Source organism: Colossoma macropomum, unplaced genomic scaffold (assembly GCF_904425465.1).
Source record: "Colossoma macropomum unplaced genomic scaffold, Colossoma_macropomum, whole genome shotgun sequence".
NCBI classification, from domain to species: domain Eukaryota; kingdom Metazoa; phylum Chordata; class Actinopteri; order Characiformes; family Serrasalmidae; genus Colossoma; species Colossoma macropomum.
The window spans coordinates 35,862,704-35,885,949 of NW_023494788.1; the positions used below are offsets into that span (position 1 = coordinate 35,862,704).

Consider the following 23,246-nt stretch of genomic DNA (forward strand, 5'->3'; position numbering starts at 1 on the left):
GTAAATTGCATGATGAATGGACCAAAAGAATCAGCCTAAAATGACTTGGAAAAAAGACCGGTTCCACTGACTTACATTTAAAGTAAAGTATGTTTTTCCTTCTCCTGTAAAGTTACCATTTGGAGATACGAGGTTTTCTTCCGACAATATACTTATAATATACTAAATATACTTATATTTCTTCTAAACTTACTTCTGACCTTATGAACCAAAAACATGGCGCAGCTGCAGTGTGGTCATTTCATTTGGCATGTCAGCCATCTTTATAATTTCAACAGGACCAAAACAAGCTTTCAAAAAAAGTCACTTCAAAGCTTCAGGCTTTCATGAGCTGTTAGCTGTTGGCCTCTAGCTTTAGCCTACTGAGTGTGGCTTTTTTACCCCAGACTGGACTCGCAGAAACATCACTAAGCCTCCGGCCGCTCTCCTCACACCTCCGTGATGGTGCTGATAGCTGGAAATGTAAATAAGCTCTGCATCGGCCACGCAGCTGCACTTCAGTAGGGCCGTTAATGGGGGATGGATACTCGAGTGACGAGCTTGTTTTGGAGGATGTGAGAAACACCGGCTGCCACAGAAACGTCTGAAACACCTGGGTTCCCCCATCACTCTCAGAGCTAATGGCCTGATTTACGCAGAATCTCATAATCTGTCACCAAATACAAACCTGTGCTCACAACTCTCAGCTACTGTTGCCCACGAGCTGCTGCGCTCTGAAATACCTTCAGAGTCTGAGTCTGAGTCCTTCTGTTCTGTTTGTGGCTAATAGTGATGCACTGATCCAATACACTGGATCAGTATTAAAATAATTATTACATACAAAGATTTTTGCCAGTCTGATTAAATACATTCCGATTATAGATGAAGACTGAGGTGTTTATGTGCTCACTCTACTCAACCATCTGATGGAAAATCTCTGTTTACATGAATGCTACAAGTAATCCTATCCAAAAATAACATGCATACATAGAGAACCACTTATTGTAGACGTTACCATGACAATGAGCATCACATGAGTCCAGTCAGAGTGAGACAAGCAGCAGTGAGCAGTGCTTGTGTTTTTAATTACTTTAAAAAGATGTCAGAGTCAGGAAAACGTACTTCACATGTACTTATTAAAGAAGGGCGAGAGGAAGACGTCGTGTTCTGAGACACATAAACTGGACACCTGTCCCACCACTGTCTTTTAAAGCTCAAAGCATAATCTTCGTCTCCGCTGCAGACCAGTTTCTGCTCCCGCCATGCTAATGCGAATGCACATGCGCAGAACCTACGGAAACTTTCCGATTGGGAATGTAATCAGATACAGGCGTTTACACGGTTATTATTCTTCTATTTAACAGATTATTTACAGGATTACCCACCTTGTTCAATCGGATAGAAATTGTATCCTGAATGGCCTCCATCAGACTAATCTATTCTGCTTGAGGTGTTTACATGGACATACTCTATTCCAACTGAGCTATTAGTTGGATTACTAACAGATTATCAGGCTTCATGTAAACGTGGCTAGTGTGGTGACTACATTGTTGGATATAATGTAACACTGCATCCCTCATTGCTAACAATGGAATGGAAGTTTATACCCCACCAATTAGCACAATTAACAGTATGTTATACAGTGTTGGTTTAAGACGTGTTATGATTTACACTCGTAAAAAAATGGTTAATCAAGGGTTTTTTAGTAAAGGGAATGACTCTGTTTAGAACCATGAGTTCTATATAGAACCATTTCATGCTTAAATTGTTCCTTGCAAGGTGAAATGACTTTTCAGATTGATGGAGAAAGTGTTGGTTCTATATAGAACCTTTTTGAAAAGGGTTCTATATAGCACCAGAAAGAATTCTGCTATTGTTTACAGTATCAAGCTTGTAACAACAGCAGCCCATTTTCCTGCTATGTAGAAACTTTTTCAAAACAAATTCTCCATCAATCTGAAGAACAATTTCACCATGCAAAGAACCATTTAAGCATGAAATGGTTCTATATAGAACTCAAGGTTCTAAATAGTACCATTGGTTTTGCTAAAGAACCCTTGAAGAACCGTCTTTTCTGTGTGTAGGTATGAAGTTAGCACCATGCTGATAGGTGGCTTGTTAGCTACACTGGTCCCAGTGCAAAACTAAACTTCAGACACCAAACATGTGATGTTGACATGATCTTGATTTACTGAGTTTTGAAAATTGATTAAATTATTTTTACTAAACTGTTCATTCAAGCATCTAATACATATCCTAAATATACTGTGGGTTTTAATGTGGTTCTTTTGCAGGATTACCGCGTTAATATTTTCCTGAGGCAACGCTGGAATGACCCAAGGCTGCGTCTCCCTCAGGACTTTAAGTCCGAATCGCTCACAGTCGACCCCAAGATGTTTAAATGCCTTTGGAAGCCTGACCTGTTCTTCGCTAATGAGAAGAGCGCTAACTTCCATGATGTCACGCAGGAAAACATCCTCCTTTTCATCTTCCGAAATGGAGACGTCCTCATTAGCATGAGGTAAACTTCTCTGGCTGTTCCATCAAAGCCTTTAACTACACTGTAACCTTCCTCTTTATTCTTTTAGACCACATACATAAAAGTCTTTTCTGTTTTGTAAACATCAACATGAAGTATTATAGCTCTATCCTCAGATTCAGCACAACTTCAGCTAATGAAATACAGCAGTCAATAAACGCACTCAAAATCAGTCTAAAACAGTCTCATTAAATGCTCCTATACTCTACAATAAGAAATATTAGTCCATAAACAACCTTAATAAATCGTAGTTTATGGAGATATTGGTCTGAAAACAACACTAATAAATGCTTCTATACACTAAAATAGGAGATATTAGTCTGTAAACAACCTCAATAAATGCTCCTATACACTAGAATAAGAGATATTAGTCTATAAAAAACCTAAATAAATGGTTGTGTAAAGAGATATTGGTCTGAAAACAACCTCAATAAATGATCCTATACACAAGAATAAGAGATATTAGTCTATAAAAAACCTAAATAAATGGTTGTGTAAAGAGATATTGGTCTGAAAACAACCTCAATAAATGATCCTATACACAAGAATAAGAGATATTAGTCTGTAAACAACCTTAATGAACACTCCTATACACTAAAATAGAAGATATTAGGTTCTAGAACAACCTCATCAAACACTCTTGTACATGAAATTGAGATATTAGTCTGTAAACAACCTTAATAAACACTCCCATACACAGGAATAGGAGCTATTAGTCCATAAACAACCTCAATAAACACTCTTATACACTAGATTACAAGATATTAGTCTGTAAACAACATCAATAAACACTCCTATACACAGGAATATGAGATATTAATCCATAAACAACATCATTAAACTGAGACATTTAGAGATATTGGTCTGTAAACGACCTCAGTAAACAGTACTTGACTCTAGAATATAAAATATTAATATGTAAACAATGTAGCAGAGCCACTAATTTCCAAAAAGTGACTAAATCGTGACTTTGTATGTCACAAACAACAGTGGTGAATGAAAGCTGTTGTGTGTACAGAATGATAAAGTGAGCAGAGCAGCAGGACAGACATTGGACAGTGCATTTTTTTTACAGATTTCTGTGAAGGATTCCTGATGAAGGAAATGGCCCGCACTGGTGAACCGAAGCTTACTAGTTAACTCAGTATCTCTAGTTTCACTGTAAAGCATTATTTTTTAAATAATTAAAATGGTAAAATGATCAGAAGAATTTTTAAATCTTCATGTCAGACTGTATATGTTATTTCCTGAGACTGACATTTTAAGCACAGTGCTGTAATACAGATACTGTAATAGCCCCTCAGTAAGTCAGGTTACTATCAGAACAGCTGTGCCGGCTCATGGCTGCTGTAGGAGAGGTCCGCATATGTGTTTTAAACCCAGCTCATATAATCTCCCAGTGCTCCTGAAATCTCTTTTTAATGCTTTTAGTTCTCCTCGGGGGGAAGCAGAGCGATGTGAGGATTTGACGCGTCTGTAGAGCTTCACTCACACACACCAAACTCCAGCCATCTGATCCCTCTCAGACCTTCAGTCTCTACACCCTGGTGGACAAATCTCTCCCTGTCTGAAAGCGACAGCTCAGAGAAGGATCAGCATTACACAGTTTTCCTCTTTAGGCCATTAAAAACCCAGACCTATTACATTCAACGGTTTATTATTCAGTAGTGACTAGTTCTTCTTAGGTTTTAGAAGTCTAGAATAAAAGTTTGGTGACAATTTAAAGGGTTAATTCAAATCACTCCATTAGCCAAGACATGTTTTGTTTAGTTTAGTCAAGTTCACTTCTTTAGTTTCGCACAGGAGCTCAATACAGACTTCAGTAAAAGTCTTCATTTGTCTGAAATTACAAATTAAAAGTATAAAAAGTATTTATTTGTCTTGAATTTGAATTTACGTGGTCTTAGATTTTAGAATACAGGCATTTTTGTTTTGTGTAAAAATTGTATATACATATCGCCGCTAGCAGGACAAAACCAAAATGGCAACTTTACAGGAGAAGGAAAAAATATTAACTTGCAATAGAAAATTTGGTCATTTTACACAGTTAGGCAACAGTAGTGTTAGGAGTCTTGCCCAAGGACTCTTATTGGTATAGTACAGGGTGCTTGGTAGGGGATTGAACCCCAGTCTACAGCGTAGAAGGCAAAGGTGTTACCCACTACACTATACCAATCCACCATATACAACACCTTCTCCATTCTTTAAACATGCAAAGGGTTATTTTACTGTTCATGGTGCTATATTGGACCATTTCCTTGAGGAACTATCATTTTTAAGTATGTAGCCATGACTAGATTGCAGAGAAATTAAGTAGAAATTCAAAAAACGACGTAAGCAAGTCTATTTGAGACACAGTTCAGTATTTCAAGACGGTATGAGCCACATGTGTGATGATTTTGTTGTGCAGTTAGCACCCAGCAAATTGCTACACACAAACTTCTATTACTTGTTAGCTATGTCAGCCTCTAGAGCAAAGCTAGATGCAAAATTCAGACACCAAATGTTTTAGTATTTTCATTTGGGAATTTTTTCTGAGCTATCACTTTAACCTCCCCCTTCCTTTATACCAGGGGTGTTAAGAAGAGACATTTTTTTTGTTTCAGCAAAAATCAACCCTCCTTAGGAGCCACAACATTTTGTCGATTTTACCATCTTGGCTGTAAATAAGTCTCAATATGTCTTAATGTACTAGTATAGGCTAAAAATGTCATATAAACGAAAATGCAGACTTGCTTTGCTCTGAATTAAGCTTTAGCTCAGCTATAGCCACTTTTCTCGCATCTCCGGCAGGAAAATGTTCCTCAAAAAAATTAATAGATTTTTCTGACAGTTAATTAATTTTTAATGACAGTTTCTTGTAAAATGTCTCTTAACGTGTACTTGATTTTTACGAGGCTGAAGTCAGCTTCTCATTTGCCAGCTTCTTGTTCTAACTTTCTCGTTCCATCTTAAATGGTGCCTGAGGTGCCAGAATGTAACTGTGACACAATTTAAGGTGGAATGGGAGAATTTGAACAAGAAGCTGACTTTATCTTCGCAACTTTTTAGTGTTTTGACAGTTTCTTGTTGCAGTTTAAACCTATCAGGAAACCAGCTGGAGTGCTTATAAATGCAAATACGTCTGTTCATTCATCTCCAAATTATTGATGTTCATCTTAAATCTTTGCCGTTTTGTTAGCTGCTAGCTAGGCGAGATTGTCTGCGTTTCTAGGTGACCAGCAGTCTGCATGCCAACCTTCAGCATTAAAGGGCGAATAAGCAGTTATACGTTAACTCCAACATGTAAGACCATTTATTATTACTGCAAAGGAGGATTATTTTATATTTTAAAAATCTAACTCTGCTGTGGAGCAACTGGACAGTAAAAGAGCTGCATGCGACTCCAGAGCCACATGTTGCCGCCCCCTCCTATGTAGCATCGCTAATTTATCTGCACGCTGTGATGAGTGAGCCGAATGAGTAATGAATCATCGCATACGCAAAACTACAACTTTCCAGATCCTGAGCCTCCTGCTCTTCGTCACCTTTTCAGAGTTAATACACGTTTATCAACATAGCGAGATTTACTATGTCGGTGCAGAACGTTAGGACACGGAGTGAAAGCGTGGAAGGGTTTGTGTTAAAAGCTCAGGGCTGATGTGAAGGAGCAGATAAAGCCTGAATCGTCTCACAGGCAGTGTGTTTAAGAGCATCTCCGCTGTGCTCTGTTATGTCTGGGTCATGCCTGTTTCCACACTGCTGTTTCATGCCACCCGGATTTGGCCGTGAGCTGGGTGGTCTTCCTCTGTGCCTCAGAACCTGCTGGCGTCGTCCCAGGACGGTCAGTTCTGAGGAGGGATTAGAGTTCTAATGAGAGTTCCTAAAAGAGAAAAGAGAATGTTTATCTCTCCTGCTCTCCCAGCACCTCCCCCACATCAACCCTCCCTGACCTTCTTCCACTCCTTCTTACCATCCTTCCTTTTTCTCTGCTCTCTTCTGCCCATCTCTCGCTCTGTCTCCTGTCTATTTTCTGATGCTTTCTCTCTCTTTCCCTCCCATATCGTTCTATCCTTCTTTCTCTCTCTCACTTTTCCCATGCCCCCACACTCTTTTTCTTTTTTCTGTCTCTTTCTCTTTCCTTTATCCATGTCTTTTTAGCCTTCTATTTCTCTCTCCAGTTCTTTTTCTCTCTTTTGTCTATTTTTCGTTTTCTTTTTCCTTCTTCTTGTTTTTTTTTCTTTCTTTCTCTCTCTTTCCCCCTCTTTCTCATTCTCTGTCTCTCTCTCTCTCTCTCTCTCTCTCTCTCTCTATATATATATATATATATATATATATATATGTGTGTGTTGTGTGTGTGTGTGTGTTATGGTATGTATGTACATATGTTTTTATGTGTGTTTGTATGTATTTATGTATGTATGTGTATATATATATATATATATATATATATATATATATATATATATATATATATTTGTCCCTTCTCTCTCATGCTCTCTCTGTCCCCCCTTTCTCTCTCTCTTCCTACACAGTCATTCTCTTTGAATTCACAGATGTCAAGGTCCAAGGCTTTGTTTCCATGACAACTGATTTTTTTTACACCTGTCAAACTCAATAATGCAACAAAATACCTGTACAGTAAGTCGTGTGATCAAATCTAAGTAGATTTAATTTCTTGCACTATAATGTTTATAAATGACAATATTAAAAACTCAGGTGCCGTTTAGACTCAACAGTAATCTGTAAATTACTATGAGCTGGAAGATGAAGCCCTTGCAAAAGTACTGCCTTTAGATAGAGGATATATTTGGTAAAGCAGAACACAGTCTGTGTATCCTGTAACTCAGTAACTTATGAAAAATCCCCATAATTGCTGTTTCTCAGTGCTTTTATCATCACTTTTCATCGTCATTTCCCATCTTGTCGTTTGCTTTAAAGTGGCCATGTGACGGTGAAGCGCCCCCACGCTGTATCAGTGACTGCGCTTGTCGTGTGACAGGAGAGAACCGAAAGTCTTTCATGTGCAAATGCGGAGCTTTAAATAAACATGGTGCACGGTGCGCAGAGAGGAAGGGGCGCATTAAGAATTTATCCCAGAGTTGAGCGATGTTTTATGTCGGCACACTGTCTGCAATCAGTGAAATTTGGAAGCGCTCTCGAGAGGTGCGACCTGGAAGATTACAGCGTCGTGATCAGGAGAGCATTCAGCTCAGACATGAATCATTACATGGTGCAGTATTTATACAGACTGCAGGAGAGCTGCCCCCCCATAATCAGCGTTTTAGCTGTTGACTGTTGGAGTATTTGAACCCGATACACAATGGGGCCTGTTCACATTTCATCAGTTCTATCTGGGCTCAGTTCAGTTTTCATATAGAGGATCAAAGATTTCACTTCTAAAATAGCAAAACTCTCATGCACTTCAATCACCTTTCATATCCTGACAGTCAGTGTCTTGAGATACTTTTGACCGCTGAATGTAGAAATATTCTTTTCTGGAATGGACCAAACACAGATGAACAAATTCTGAGACATATAAGGTTTCATAGTTTATACTCAAATTATAAACCATATGTAAACCATTATTGATAACTGATATTATATTATATAAATTATTTCTAAATTATAGTATTCTGAATTATATATTATCAAAATGTATATCTTCTAATCCCCAGCTCTGAAATTTGAAATAGTACAATTATTTGCTGAACACAGAACAGCATAGAACATTTTAACACAGCTCTTATATTTTTTAAGAGCTTTTAAACTCGCATTATAAGAGTTTAAAATGGCAGCTCATGTAAATCCATGACATCTGTGAGCACGAACAGCCAATGAGCTGCTCCGCTCGCCAACCAATCAGCACTCATTAGCTGTAATGTTAGCGTCCTGCTGCCCAAAACCTGTTTGCTGTAGAATAAAAAAAGAAACATACAGGTCAGTTTTCTTAGCTTTTTTTAGTGAAATACATCCTTCTGCTTTCTAAAATTAAAGTGATTAGAAAATATTTCAACTTTTCATTTTTAGCCATTTAGCTCTATTCACTCTCATTCATTGAGGATTCGCTTGGGGTGCCTTCTGGCGTTTTGCAATCATGTTTTTGATATAAAGGGGGAAATAGGAAGTGGCCAGGCTCCTTTATAAACCAGCTCTGCTAAACCACCATACAGAAGAACCTAGCCAAACCCTTTAAAATTAGTCCCTGAAAAACTGAGCATAACAAATGTTAACATTCTTTGAGAGCCAAATAGCCATTATAGCCAAAAATGCAGATTTAATTTCTGTCAGCACTGAAGCAGGTAACTGGGTGATTCCTCGACTGATCTGCCATTTCTTTCTGCTAACTCTTAAAAATTAAACCTATTGTTTTTTATCATTTTTCAACACTGAATCTAGGAAATCATTCAAAAATTTGTTAAACGTATCTCAGGAGCAACACTTACTGACAGTGGCTTGAATGAGTTTTTAGCATAAAATGAGCAAATACACAAAACCAGCACCCATGCTAATGATATGAGGACATTAACAATGTTCTATTGATTTGCTTATAAGATATTTTTAAGTGAATTTACTTTTGGTCTATGATTTGGGTAACAAGGATGAACTTTAAAGTGACCTCATCAGTCAATAGCAAAATGTCATTGAAAACAAAGGCCAAAGAAACTAGTGACTGATATTGAGCTAACTGTGTTAGATATCTAAACATGTGAAAACTTCACCAGACATTTTTGGTCTTCTAGTTATGTAGATCACATCATATTTAAATGGGATCATATTTTTTTGTTGGTTGTTTTAAGAGTGCATTTTGCCTTAGTCCTTGTACTTGACAAAAGACTTGTTTGGTCACTAAAATAAAAGTTTTAACTCTAGGAGATGTTTTCAAACAGATTTAACTTTTAGAAACTGTAAAAAAAGATGAGGAAATTGTAGCCGTAGCTATACATGATTCAAACATTTACTGAGAAAATCAAATATTGTGCTGGAAATGTCCAAAGATGGAAAATTGTCTGAGAACATTTGATGGTGCATAGGTTATTTACACATGGATAACAAAGTCTTCACTAATCAATTCTTGTTTTGTCTTCTCTTGTTTTGTGTCCGCAGGTTGTCGGTCACTCTCTCCTGTCCATTGGACCTGACCCTCTTCCCCATGGACACCCAGAGATGCAAGATGCAGCTGGAGAGCTGTATGTGAATATTAAAACCAGCCTGAAATAAACAAGGATGTGTACAGAGAGACTGACTGAGAACCTTTCCCATGGGTTTCCTATGTTATATGCAACTGGATTGTTTTTCCAGAGCAGATTCTGTAATGTGATGTGTGGTATCAGAATGGCTGATTGGTTCAGTATAAAGGGTCTGTGTCATTTTCCACTGATAGCCCAGTTTGAAACATCATAGCCCAGATGTTCATGTCAACGCTGTGCTAATAGACACACTCAATAACAATAACAACATGCCAAATGGTGTCTCTTAAAGATTTTTGTTATTCTGTTAGTCTGACAGTTCATACTGGATTAAAATCACTCCACAATTATTACTGTCAGACTGTAAAAACTCAATAAATTAGCAACTTCAACACCTTGGGAACACCTCAGCTGTTATGAGCACCTCTTAGCATATGAGTGTATTTGGTGATATTCTTTTTAATGTGCAGGTTTTAAATGCACGTTTGTGTGTTTGTGTACAGTTGGCTACACCACAGACGATCTGCAGTTCATGTGGCAGTCTGGAGATCCTGTGCAGATGGATGAAATTGCTCTGCCTCAGTTTGATATCAGACAGGAGGATATTGAATATGGAAATTGTACCAAATACTATGCAGGCACAGGTAAGGAATATTAAACTTGTCATGTAATGGTTTAGGCCATTTTTATTTATTTATTTTTTTATTTTCATGATTCCTATGTCTTATCTAAAAATGATCTAAATACAATTACAATTCAATATATTTTATTACATAATCTGGAAAAAAAAACTATTACTAACAGTTCTCGGTTTAGGGTTAGATTTAGGTTTGGGTTGAGGTTAAGGTTAGGTTTGGTAATAGGAAAAGTAATAGTGAATTTAATCAATATCTCATTAAAAGCTAGTCAAGGTTTAGAAGTTGAGTTTTTTTTTCTATTCTATTTATACCATCTTACAAAATTAGTTCAAAGTGCAGTCAGCAGTCAAAAAAAAACAAAAAAAAAACATACTGTCCATTTAAGATCCTGCCACAAGTCAGGATTTTGACTAGACCACTCCAGAATTTTCAGTTTATTTCTTTTCAGACATTCAGAGCTAGACTTGCTGCTGTGTTTCTGAAGCAGCAAAGCATCCCCACACCATCACACTACCACCACCATACTTCACTGTTGGCAGATGTAATGGGACCCTTGTGCTCCAAAAAGTTCCAATTTTGTCTCTTCAGTCCACAGAACATTATTCTAAAAGGCTTGGGAGTTATCAGACTGTTTTTTGGCAAATGATGAGACTTTATGTTCCTCTTTGTTGGCAATATTTTTCACCCAGTCTCTTTCTAAGGGATGAATCATGAATGCTGACCTTATCTGAGGCGAGTGAGGCCTGCAGTTCCTTAAATGTTCATCTGTGTTCTTTTGTAACTTCCTGGATGAGTCGTCACTGTGCAAGTAATCCACTAAATTCCGTTAACTGGTTGATTGAGTAACTAAGAGAGCAATTTCTCACATGGCCAGTTGGTGTTGGAAAACTTTTTTCCTACAATAAGATACATGATAATTTAAAAACTGTGCTCCATGTTTACTCTGGTTGTTTTTGTCTATTTCTAGTTTATTTATTTTGTTTGAATATCTGAAACAGAAAGAAATGTACTAAACCCTTTTTCAGGCATGCACAATGATGAATCATGTCTGTATCCAATTTATTATTTATTTATATCTTTTTATAAGATGTATTGGCATTGGCAGATACGTAAATGAAAAACATGACGTCGACATGAAAATAGAATATCGGTGCATTGCTACACGATAACAGTGTAAGGTCACCATGCCTGAGGTCAGCAAGTATATATATATATATATAATATAACAATGCTCACCTCGTCCGATTTTAACCGGAACTATCTGCCTTATAGCAGCAGTATGTAACCACACAGCAGGCATATTTCACCCTTAGCTGTTTGTCTCTGGTCTCAGAACAGACACAGTAAAGTGTGAGAGTCTGTGAATTTGAGATGAGCTGCTGGCGGTGAAGGAATTAACACTGAAGCCTGAAGCGTTCGAGAAGAGATTGAGGACCTATTCATATAACCAATTAAAGACAAAGAAAGAAGAGCACCGGCAGCTATTTTACCCATAATGCTTTTCTTTTATCTACGGGTCCTAAAAAGCAGAGCCTCTTTTCTGTCTGAAAGAGGCGTAAAGGAGTAAATGTAGCATGGCATGGTGGAGTGTGATAATGATAAGTTCCTTTCTTTGGGAAAATCCATGTGCATGTGTGGGCTGTTCAGGCAGAGACAGAATCAGTGAAATCAATACCAATATCTCTTTGTCAAAAATATGTTGTTTTTTCTATTATGAGACTAAAAGAATCATGAGTCTTTTGTGAAAGTAATGAAAAGTAACGTCCATTCATTCTCCATTCGTCAGTGCCAACAGCAAAGTAAGTTACCTTATCTTCTTTGTTGTCGCACTTTTCCTCATTATCATTTTGATCTGACTGTACAGGTAAAGAAAAAATCTTTGAGCTGATGTTTCACAGAAGTCTTATTTTTGTTTCTATACAATTTATCTATACTTATATAGTTATACTGTACGAGATCCTCATTTATTTGTTTCAAGTCAAAATGGCCATTAAGTACAAAAAACATCTATTTAACAAAAATACTGAAAATTTGCCTTTTTTTTACATTTTTCAGTTTGTAGTGTGTCCACACTTTACCTTTATTACAGCCCCCATTCTTTTCAGGAGACTCACTTTCAGTTTTTCAAAGAAATCTGCCGACACACCTCCAAAGTTCAGTCTTAGAAGTTGATTTAACTTCTTAAATGGCCAGGGCACAAGGAAGGCCCAAAGGTTTATTATACACTTCTAAAACCTAAGAATAGCTCAGCCAGTTTACAGTGAAGTCTCTGCAGTTACTGAATAATGAGAATTATGTAATAAGCCTGAGATTTTAAAGGGTTAACATTTTCTGCTTTTTCTAACCCAAATAATCCCAATTACAAATGTAGGCTTATCAAACTTTTGCTCTTCTAATATTCTTTTCTCAGTAATGGCTCATTGACAGCTACCTGGACTTGCATGGTTGTTAGGAGTCCTAATTTCTCTCATCTTTTAATCAATTTTCATTTAATTTTAATCATATAATAACTTTGGATTTAAAAAAAAAAACCTGCATTTTTTTCCACATATTTTATTTTAACTGATGCAAGCTGAGATTATCTTACTGACCTGTTGAAGAGTTATAGCCCCTCCAGACCACTTCACTCGACTGAGACAGACATTTAAGATGTCTTGCAGCTCAGTTGGTGGAAGATCAAGGCTCAGATTCAAGAAAGAAAATCTTAAGTGTGTGTTTTTTCCTAACTTTATTCTTAAGAAAAAAGTTATGAGAAAAGGTTATTCTTCAAATAACTTTTTAAAAATTCTCGCATTTTCTTTCTTAACTTTAACAATAGTTCTAAGCACAAGTGATTCTTAAAAATATTATGTTCTTAAAAGCTTTTTAACCTTACAATAGCCTCACACTTGTCTTAGGCTGTAAGAGTCGACGAGGTAAGCATCTAAATTTATCACGGACACTGCCTCTGCTGCTCCTGCTCATCCTTGTCCCTAATCCACAGTTAACCAACAAACCTCTTGGCTGTTTCTTCCACCATCACCTCTAGTTCTTGTTGGCTTTTTTTTTAAACTCTTGGTTTGATGTTTTCCCTCCATTTTTCTTTGAGCGAATTACCAGAATAACAATGAATACAAATTCAAACTGTATCTCGCATCATTTATAGTACGTGGTAAAATGCATCATGGCATACATAAGAAAACAATGAAGGTTTTCTTAAGAAAATCTTAAGAAAATAGTTCGATTATTTTGAGAGAATATTTTCTTATTTTTTTTCAAGAATTGCCTTGAAGAACAATAGGCCTCATTCACCCACCGTTCTTTGTAATTTCTTCATAAAAGCCACTTTTACGAAGATTCTTACATTCATCAGTGTTTTCTTATTTGGGATTTGTTCTTAAGTAAGAACAGAATTAACACATACTCAAGAGCAAAAAGGTGTGCACTACAAAAAATAGCATCTTGTCAAGTGAAATAATTTTAATTCTAGTCAAAATGTCTAATATTTCTTATTTTGAGATGGTTGTGCACTTATAAGATTATTTAGCTTATTATTATTATTATTTACTGTTTAAAGTAATTTTATTAAGTAAAATTATCTCACTACACTGGCAGATTAGTTTGCTGGTTTCAAGCTAAATTATCTGCCAGTATAGTGAGATAATTTTCCTTAATAAAATCATTTAAAGTAACACAAGTAAAAATGTTTGGAAATAAGTTAAATAATCTTAAATTAAGCTTACAACAGTCTTAACAGGAGAAGTATTGGATAGATCATTTTACTTGACAAGATACTATTTTTTACAGTTAAACAGTTCAGTGCTTTAAGAACACATCATGAATCTGACTTAGACTTTTTCTTAGGACCTTTCTCAAGAACACATTTAAGAATAAAGTTAGAAAGATATTGGAGAATGAGGCCCATTCTCATCAACTTCTGAGTGTTTGTCTTAAGAACCTTTGCAATTTTTTTCTTAAGAAAGCTTTCATGAATCCGACCCCAGTTTCTTTTACAGCGACAGAACTCTGGAACATTATTTCAGAGAAATGGCTCATTTTCTCCTGTTTGTAATGTGTTTTTCATTTAGACAGTAGTATTTTTATCTTTCCAGTGTTTTACTTTTATTACTGTGAGATTTTTTCCAGCAAAATGAAACAATTAAAAAAAGATTTATTATGATTTGCATTCTAGGTTTAAATCACTTCTGACCTGTAGATGACAACAATGTGACAAAACCATGAATAATTTTTATTCTGTCTGCAAAATAAATACATATATTTTCATTAAACTGAAATCATAATAAAATGTCTCTTTTTCCATTTTCAGACAACACGTGGTTGACCTAAACCTCTGAACTGATGTTTTTTAGGTTATTACACCTGTGTGGAGGTGATTTTCACGCTGAGGAGGCAGGTGGGTTTCTACATGATGGGAGTGTACGCTCCCACGCTGCTCATCGTGGTGCTGTCTTGGCTCTCCTTCTGGATAAACCCAGACGCCAGCGCCGCTCGAGTGCCTCTGGGTATGACCTGAAAACTCCAGCCTCATCTCCTAACAGGATATGCATCCAAAATCCATCTCACATATCTGTGTCCTTCATTTATCTCGTTTATCTGCATCACATCTCATCTCACATAGGGCTTCCAGAAGCTCACTACATCTTCAACTACAGTGCCAGTCAAAGTTTGAACCTGATTAAACATGTTATTCATGATCTTAAAGACATTTTGTTCTAAAGACTTATTTGCACAATTGAAATTTTTTTTCTAAAACAAATCTCAGAGGTTCCTGCTTATGTATGAATTTATTTCCAAAACTGAAGTGTATATTTTAAATGTGAAACCGTGTGGCTGTGGGCTTTTGCAAAATCGGTTCCCTTTTAACTCGACCCACAACTGTATTATATAATGTTTTCCTACAGTGTCAGGCATTTTGTACTTGCACAGCCAGTTGTCAGCTGTCCCTGAATTGATTATCTTCGAAAACATCAAAACATCAGGGACCCATATTGTACATTTTTTTTTGTATTTTACTGTTTCTCTGAAGTAGACTTCAGATTTATGTACCAGTTCTTATTACTATGCCTTTAAGACTGCTGTATGTAAATGAGCTCTGTTCTGATTGGCTGCCCTGCTTTGTGCATCTTTGTAAGAGCAGTCCAGGCTGTAACACTCCTTATAACAGCGTGAATGGGTGGGCCTAAACTGCTGTAGACTAAATAGGTGGATTATAGCAATATGTTCTTTTTCATCACTTCACAACTCAGAATCTATGGACTGGAGAATGAATGAGGTTTTGAAGCTTTAACAGTGTTTATGCATTGCATTCTTTTTAAAAAAGTGATGCAGATTTCGTTTTCCTTCATATGAGCAGTTTGATGTTGAACCCTGCATAGTGAAAATAAAGAAAAACACCTCTGTAAGTGGGCGTCTAAACTTTTGACTGGTACTTTTAGCACTTTTGCGCTCATTTAACACCTTCAAGGTTTGCAAGGTTCAGTCTGACCTCAGAAACACATCACGTAAAACCCTGTGTGCGTATGTGTGTGTTTGTGTGTGTGAATCGCAGCAGGTTGTGTGATCTCACCATGGACACCAATTACCTGAACCATTTTGTCACCTCCATTCTGAAACCACCATTTTGTCTGCCTCCTGCTGGTGTCAGACAAACAGATCCTGCTGGCCATCCCATAATGCACCTGTGCATGGCCTTAGGTCCATACTGTCAGGTTAGTCATCCATTAGTGTTGTTTTGTATCTGTGTGCATCATTGTGCGTCCTGTTTATGAGATTGTGTTGTCATTTTGTAGTCTGCCTTTAGCATTTGGACAAGTTCTGGGCTTAAACTGTTTTTCTTTATGGGGAAAAATAATTTTTTTTTTTTTTTTAAATTTGCTATTATTGCACCATGTAAAGCTGATACATTCTGTCCTGCGTACGTTACACCAGCAGGCTTTATGCAGCATAGTAATGCAGAGGCTTTCAGCTACAGTTTGGGTAGCTGATCGTATTATATAATAGTGTTGAAGTATATATGATACAGGGCAGGGGTCAGCAACATTTGGCAGTCATGGGCTGGAGGTTAGGGAACCAGTCTTGTGATCGGAAGGTCGCCGGTTTTGTCCCCTGAGTCGACAGTACATGACTGAAGTGCCCTTGAGCAAGGCACCTAACCCCCAACTGCTCCCCGGGTGCTGTGGATAGGACTGTTCACTGCCTCCTAGTGTGTGTGTGCTCACTAGTGTGTATGTGGTGTTTCACTGCACGAAAGCGGAGGTGAAATTTCCCTGTTGTGGGACTAATAAGGGTCACTTAACATGTGGCTCTTTTACTGCGCTATTGCAGCTCCACAGCGGAATTAGATTATTAGGTAAAATAAAATTTTCTTCCTTTTCAGTAAAATAAAGGTCTGCTGATCATTCTAACAGAGTCTTAACAATAAACAGCTTTAAACACTGGAGTTAATTTATATCTGCTAATTCACTCTTTAACTATGAAGTTTGGTGCGCAGACTGCTGGTTACATAGCAACATAGACTAGCTAGTATCTAACGAAAAGGCAAAGAGAAGGATTTAAGATGAACATCAATAATTTGTAGATGAATAGACTTATTTGCATTTATAAGCACTACAGCTGGTTTCCTGATATGTTTAATCTGCAACGAGAAACTGTCAAACACTAAAAAGTCATGAGGCTGAAGTCAGCTCCAAACATTAGGAGACATTTTACAAGAAACTGTCGGAGATGCTAGAAAAGCAGCTATAGCTGAGCTACAGCTTAAAGCAGAGCAAAGAAAGTCTGTGATTTCATTTATATTTTTTACCCTGTACTACCACATTAGCACATACTGAGACATATTTACAGCCAAGATGGTAAAATGGACATAAAATGTCATGGCTCCCAAGGTGGTTTGATTTTTGCTTAAAAGAACAAAATGGCTCTTCTTAACATTTGGGTGGCTGACCCCTGATATATAGTTATAATATTATTATAGTCTGTTGTTATAATAGTTGTAACAGTAAACAATACTTTCGCACATGTGTAACAGGGTGAACTGTGGTTTTTCCAGCAAGACTTGTCTTATTATGAGAGTGCTTACACAGGAAGTGCTAACTGTCCTAATATTTGGCTAGCTGTAGTAGTACGCTTGTGCAGTAAGTTGGTAGCCAATGTTAAGGCCACATAATGTTATATACTGAAATACTCTATTAAAGGAATAATCAGGACAAAAATCTACTCCATTTTTTATTACTAAGACATGTTTGGTGTCTTGCATCTTTAGTTTGCACTGGAGCAACAAGACTAATGTGGCTAACAAGCTTATACCCCACCAGTTAGCATTATGCAAACTGCATGGACAAAAGTCAGATGCAGTGTCAGCATGTTAACATAAGCTGAAATCACTGAAGGCATGCAGTTGGTGAGATGCTAATTGGTGCACATAAGCTTGTTAGCTGTTGTAGCCGTGCAAAACTAAAGAAGCAAACTTTAGACACCAAACACGTCTCAACTACATCTGGGCAAAAGCAGAAAATTGTGTAAATTTGATTTTTCTGCTACTAGCTTGTCAGAGTGAGTGGTTTGTCTAGACTCAGGGCAGTTAGTGTAAAAGCCTCTCTCTCTCTCTCTCTCTCTCCCGCAGGGATTCTCTCTGTGCTCTCTCTCTCCTCTGAGTGCACATCTCTGGCCTCCGAGCTGCCCAAAGTGTCCTATGTGAAGGCCATTGATATCTGGCTGATCGCCTGCCTGCTATTTGGCTTCGCCTCGCTGGTGGAGTACGCTGTGGTTCAGGTGATGCTCAACAGCCCCAAGCTTGTGGAGGCCGAGAAAGCCAGGATGGCCAGCAGAGAGAAGGCGGAGGGGAAGACTCCATCCAAGATAAACAGCCTGAACGGCACCGGCGGCACCCCACTGCATGTCAGTACACTACAGGTCAGATGCACAAAGGGTAGCTGCTATGCTTTAATGCTGGTATGCTAACTTTGCTGTTATTATCAGTTTTTTTCTTTATGTAAAAGAGTTGTTTACACCAAATGCAGTTGATCCGCCAATACAGATTTGGTGGTTGTTTGTTTCTTTGCTTCACTGGAGCAACGAGGTTAATGTAGCTAACAAGTAGTAACAACTTTCAAAAGTGAAAGTACAAAAATTTATTACCAAAAGATGTTCAGTATTGTTTATGTGATTCCATGGAATTTCATTAAATCAGTTGATGCTAAAAGGCTGTATTTGTGTTGCACTGCTGGTCTGATCACACTGATTGAGTTCTACAGTGCAGTAGAGCCAAGAAAAAATCAGCATTTTTAAACCATTTTAATCACTATTTGAAACACTCATTTTCATTACCATTCAGACTATTTGGTATTAGATTTTGACACTTCATAGATCTTTTTTTTTATTTTTTATTTTTTATTTTTCTTTTTCTCTTTTAGCTGAAGTGTAGCCAAAATTTCAGGGTATCCCTACTAACTACTAACAAGTAATGATAGCTTAGGTATTAGCGCTGGGCAATATTTAAAAATAATTAGCACAATTATTTCTTGCTAAAAAGTTGAAATATAAAATATTGATTATTAGACACACATGGTCTGCTGCAGCTTCTATGCTATCTTTAGCTTAAATGCTGTTTAGCATTAACAGATTTCATGAAAATTGCATATTAAACAATGTAATACAGACTTGACAAATTTACATCTTTTGGTAATAAATTATTCCACGTCTTGTTTTGAAATGACTGCAAATGTGCATTCGTGAGCTACTGCTGGTGGGGGTTCAAGGCCTTTTCTTCAAATGACCAATACATTTATGTGTAGAACCCCGCTTTGTGTAGAAACTTAAGACTGCTAAACATGAGGTCCAAAATCATGTCCATGTTAAAAAAAAGTGTCTTTTCTGTTTTTATAGCAGAGGTGCTCTTAAATTTAGCTTTTAATTTTTCTCATATGGTGTGTCACACTCCGGGAAACCTGCAGTGGGGGATCTGCTCTACTGCAGCCTTATAGCTTATTAAAATGAAGTGCAAAAAATTACATGTACATATTACCTAATATTATTTGGCAAGCTTTTCAAAATTAATTTAGTCCTCTCTCTTATTAGTTTTCTATCAGTTCTCTTTCAAAACAGTGAATATTGCCTCGGAAGCATCGTCACTGGGTTCTTGTCAGTAATCGTCGTTGTGTGGTTACATTGCTTCATCACCTGAATTACGTCCATTTGATTATGTGGTTTCTGACACTGTGTGACACACTGTTGTCTATAAACATGGACAAAAGTGTCCTGCAAAGCTACAAACTGTAGTAGCAGCCATCTTTTTGTCCATATTTTATATATCACCAAGTCTAGTCTGCTCACATTCACTTCGCTCTTATTTGCAGTTTTTTTAGTAATCTCATTTGCCTGAAACTTTTATACAACATTCACGTGTCACACAGGCTGTTCCGGATGGCAGAGTTATACTGTAATAGTGTATCATCCACTTCAGCTGCCTATTTTAAGACACGTTTAAACAAAGCTCATGATTCCTGACAATCAGTGCAGACTGAAGGATACGGGGAGAATATGACAGACCCGGTAAAGAGCGTGAATATTTTTAGAGTTAAAGACGGTGTTCTGTCATCCTGTTATGTGTTTGATGAATCACAGTTCAGCTGATGCTGAATGTCCTGCATGGATATTCAACAGTAACAGATAAACAAACTGGACAGAGATTTCTCTGCAGCTGGCCCTAAAAGTGAAGATTAAACACATCATAGATGTGCTATTCTTACCTTAACAAGGCATCATCTATCATGATTAAAGTGATCCATAAATGTTTGGATTCACAACTGCTGTGTGGAGAGCAATGGTGGGTCAGAAGATGTTTAGTATTCTGTACACTTATGCAGTTTTTCTCACATTTACCTCTGTTTTCTTATTTGGGATTTGTTCTTAGGCAAGTACAGAATCTGCACAAATGTGTGAACAGTTCTGTGGTTTAAGAACATGTCATGAATCTGATCTAGACTTTTTCTTAGGACTTTACTCAAGAACATTTAAGAACAAACTTAGGAAGATACTGGTTAATGAGGCCCAGTGATTGTAGGTTAGCAGTTCTTTGTAGGCTTTGTAGGCCAAGATTGTAGGCTTGCTAATGCTGATATGTACACTAGATAATGCTAATGTGTAGCTTACCTGACACATTGTCTGATATGTAGGCTAGCTAACGCTGATGTGTGGCTTAGCTAACAGTGATATATAGGCTAACTGAAGGTGATGTGTTGGCTAGCTAATGCTGATAGCTAATGCTGATGTGTAGCTTGGCAAATATAGGCTAGTTAAAAGTGATGTGTTGGCTAGCCAATAGTGGTAGCCAATGCTGATGTGTAGCTTAGCGAATGTAGCCTTGTTAAAAGTGATGGGTTGGCTAGCCAATGGTAGTAGCTAATGCTGATATGTAGCTTAGCTTAAGGCAGTGTGGGCTAGCTAAAAAAGATGTATTGGCTAGGTAACAGTGATATGTATGTTAGATAACAATGATATATAGGCGAACCAACAGTGAATTTACATAACTTAGATATGTCAGTCAGTTACATCAACACATATTTAAGATGTCTTAGGAACCAAAGCAAGAATTTGAATTAAAAAAAGACATTTTTTTTATTTACTTACCTGATGGATATGACAAGTAATAATAATTAACTGCATTAATAACGATTAGTTGCATACATTTCAGTACCTCTAATGTGAAAAAGATTTATGTCTATTTAAAAAGCCCAAAACAACACTGTGTTCCTCACTGCTCTCCAAGTGTACAGTGTACATCATCACCTCAGACAGGGTTATTGTGCTAAAGATGCAGCGTGTTAGTGTGTTATGTCTGGAGAAATGCAGCCACAGTGGCGGAGGGTAGCAGGAGCAGAATGACAGACAGGAGAAATGAGCTGAGTAATGCGCTCTATACGACTCTATTATAAGCCTTAAATTAACCCCAGAGGGAGGCTCCAAGACGCACTGCGTTTCCAACATGGCTCAAAATCCAGCTCAAACCCTCTACTCTAGATAAATATACGGCACAGGAGGGAAAGGCATCTGCAGCTGTTTCCAGAAAATGAACAAAATTGGCTGTTTACTAACCAGCACATCCACCTAGATTAACCCTTAGAAGTCCAAAGTAATTACTGTTGTTTTTTTTGTACTGTTTAAAAGCAAATTATATCATTATTTCTGTAATGAATTATGTTTAACCTGCATCTACAGGTTGGAGTCCTGTACTCCGAATTTCATTTGTTTCCTTATCAAAAATTTTTTAATCAAATTCAAACCATAATAAAATATTTCCTCAACTTTCAAACACTAATCTTAGCTGGATTGGAAGTTTAGAATCTGCACTTTCCACTCAGTTTCTTCACTTGTTTTAGTGAGCGATGAGTCAGAAATAATTCATATCGAATTACACCATGCTTTTGTGACCACCAGCGATAGCTGTGACTTTAAGGGTTAAATCATCTCTAGCAGTGACCTTTTTTTTTCTCCCCAGAGCTTTATTCTTTGTCCACAGTAATTCTCGCGGCGCCTCGAGGCAGTCTGTGTTTAAGCAATGCAGCGCAGCAGAACGGCGCAGTTTGAAATGGCGTAAATAGAACAGACATGATTCCATATTCTGTATGCCAAGCATGTATTTCCTTTCTAAATAATATACAGTAATATACAGTAATGTACATGCTGTATTATAGAATGTGCAGCGAGGCTTACAGCTGTATAGTCTGTGTTTAAAACAAGTCATCTCCACTCTGTCGGGACGTGAGGAAGTTAAACACAGTAAGCATTTATTTGCTCAGAAAAACACTAAAATTAGCATAAATGCAAATAACATTTTTACAGTAAGTAGTGATTTTATGTAAGTCAGCGAGTTCGTTTAACCTGCCCTCTCATCGAGGAAGCCCAGTATAATTTGTATTTATTGTCCAATACTTGATGTATATAATCAATACTATATATTAATTTAAGAAAGCTGGTGATGGAATTGTACAAATCCATGTGAGGTTCGGAGGCATCCAGGAGAAATCTGGAACCAAACCTGTGTTCTTCTAACCACTTTTTTGAAAGCAAGACATTCCTGCAAATTTTTTGCTGTATTTTTTTTGCATCTATTTTAATGTCATATATTGTTTTTACTGGTAAAAATAAACACACGTCTGCTGTTAGAGTTTAAGCATCCATGATCAAATTATATATTTTGTTGATTTTGTAAGTAAAAATACTTTTATACACATTGCAGAATGGATTGCATGCAGGAACAAATTCAGTGTCAAATACCAGCTCAACCACCAGGCCAACTTCGTGTCTGCCTACTGTCAACTGCTTATTAGTCCTATTTACAAACACTGAAGTACATCAATTAACAGAATTATACCCTAAAAATATTAAGCTATTGTTGCTATTTCGCTATATTATGTAAATTTACATAATTACATACATTTATATTCTGTACTGAAAAATCCAAGTCTGCGTACCTGCATAGTATGTTAAAGCTAAGCTGGTTGTGTTGGATTATTCAAGGGAATTTGAAGCTCCTAACAGACTTCAACATATATACAAGAGTCCTGGCACAGAGCTGCCGCTGCTGTTTTCCATTCCTAACGACTAACCCAACCTGCTTAGTCTACAACTAATACAGTCAGTGGCGTATCTAGAACTTCCAGGAGGACTAGAATGATGTTTATTCTCATAAAAGTGCACATTGTACATTAAAGTGTGATTGATTACTCTGTCACTTTGTTATAATGCTGGTAGTTAATCTAACATGTAAGGCCTTCAGTCCAGCTCCTAAAGTCCTAACCAATGGGAGAGCAACTTGGCTGTATCTGTCTAGATACCACAGAGAAAACAATCCTGATTGGCTAATTTCTATTTGCCATTTCAAAAATGTAAGCCTTTTAGTTTACAATCAAAAATGAACAATGA

General features: G+C 37.2%; 1 protein-coding gene across 3 annotated transcripts in view; it reads left to right on the top strand.

Annotated features, from left to right (window-relative positions):
• The window catches only part of glrbb (glycine receptor, beta b), a 47,974-nt gene that overhangs the window by 23,637 nt on the left and 1,091 nt on the right, over positions 1 to 23,246 (top strand). For 2 of the 3 annotated variants that reach the window (XM_036569256.1, XM_036569257.1), the window contains 5 exons: positions 2,274 to 2,500; positions 9,605 to 9,687; positions 10,191 to 10,331; positions 14,675 to 14,827; positions 17,947 to 18,236. In XM_036569256.1, the coding sequence (XP_036425149.1) occupies positions 2,274 to 2,500; positions 9,605 to 9,687; positions 10,191 to 10,331; positions 14,675 to 14,827; positions 17,947 to 18,236 (894 nt within the window). The remainder of the gene's footprint in view (positions 1 to 2,273; positions 2,501 to 9,604; positions 9,688 to 10,190; positions 10,332 to 14,674; positions 14,828 to 17,946; positions 18,237 to 23,246) is intronic. The other variant, XM_036569258.1, reaches the window with a different exon arrangement.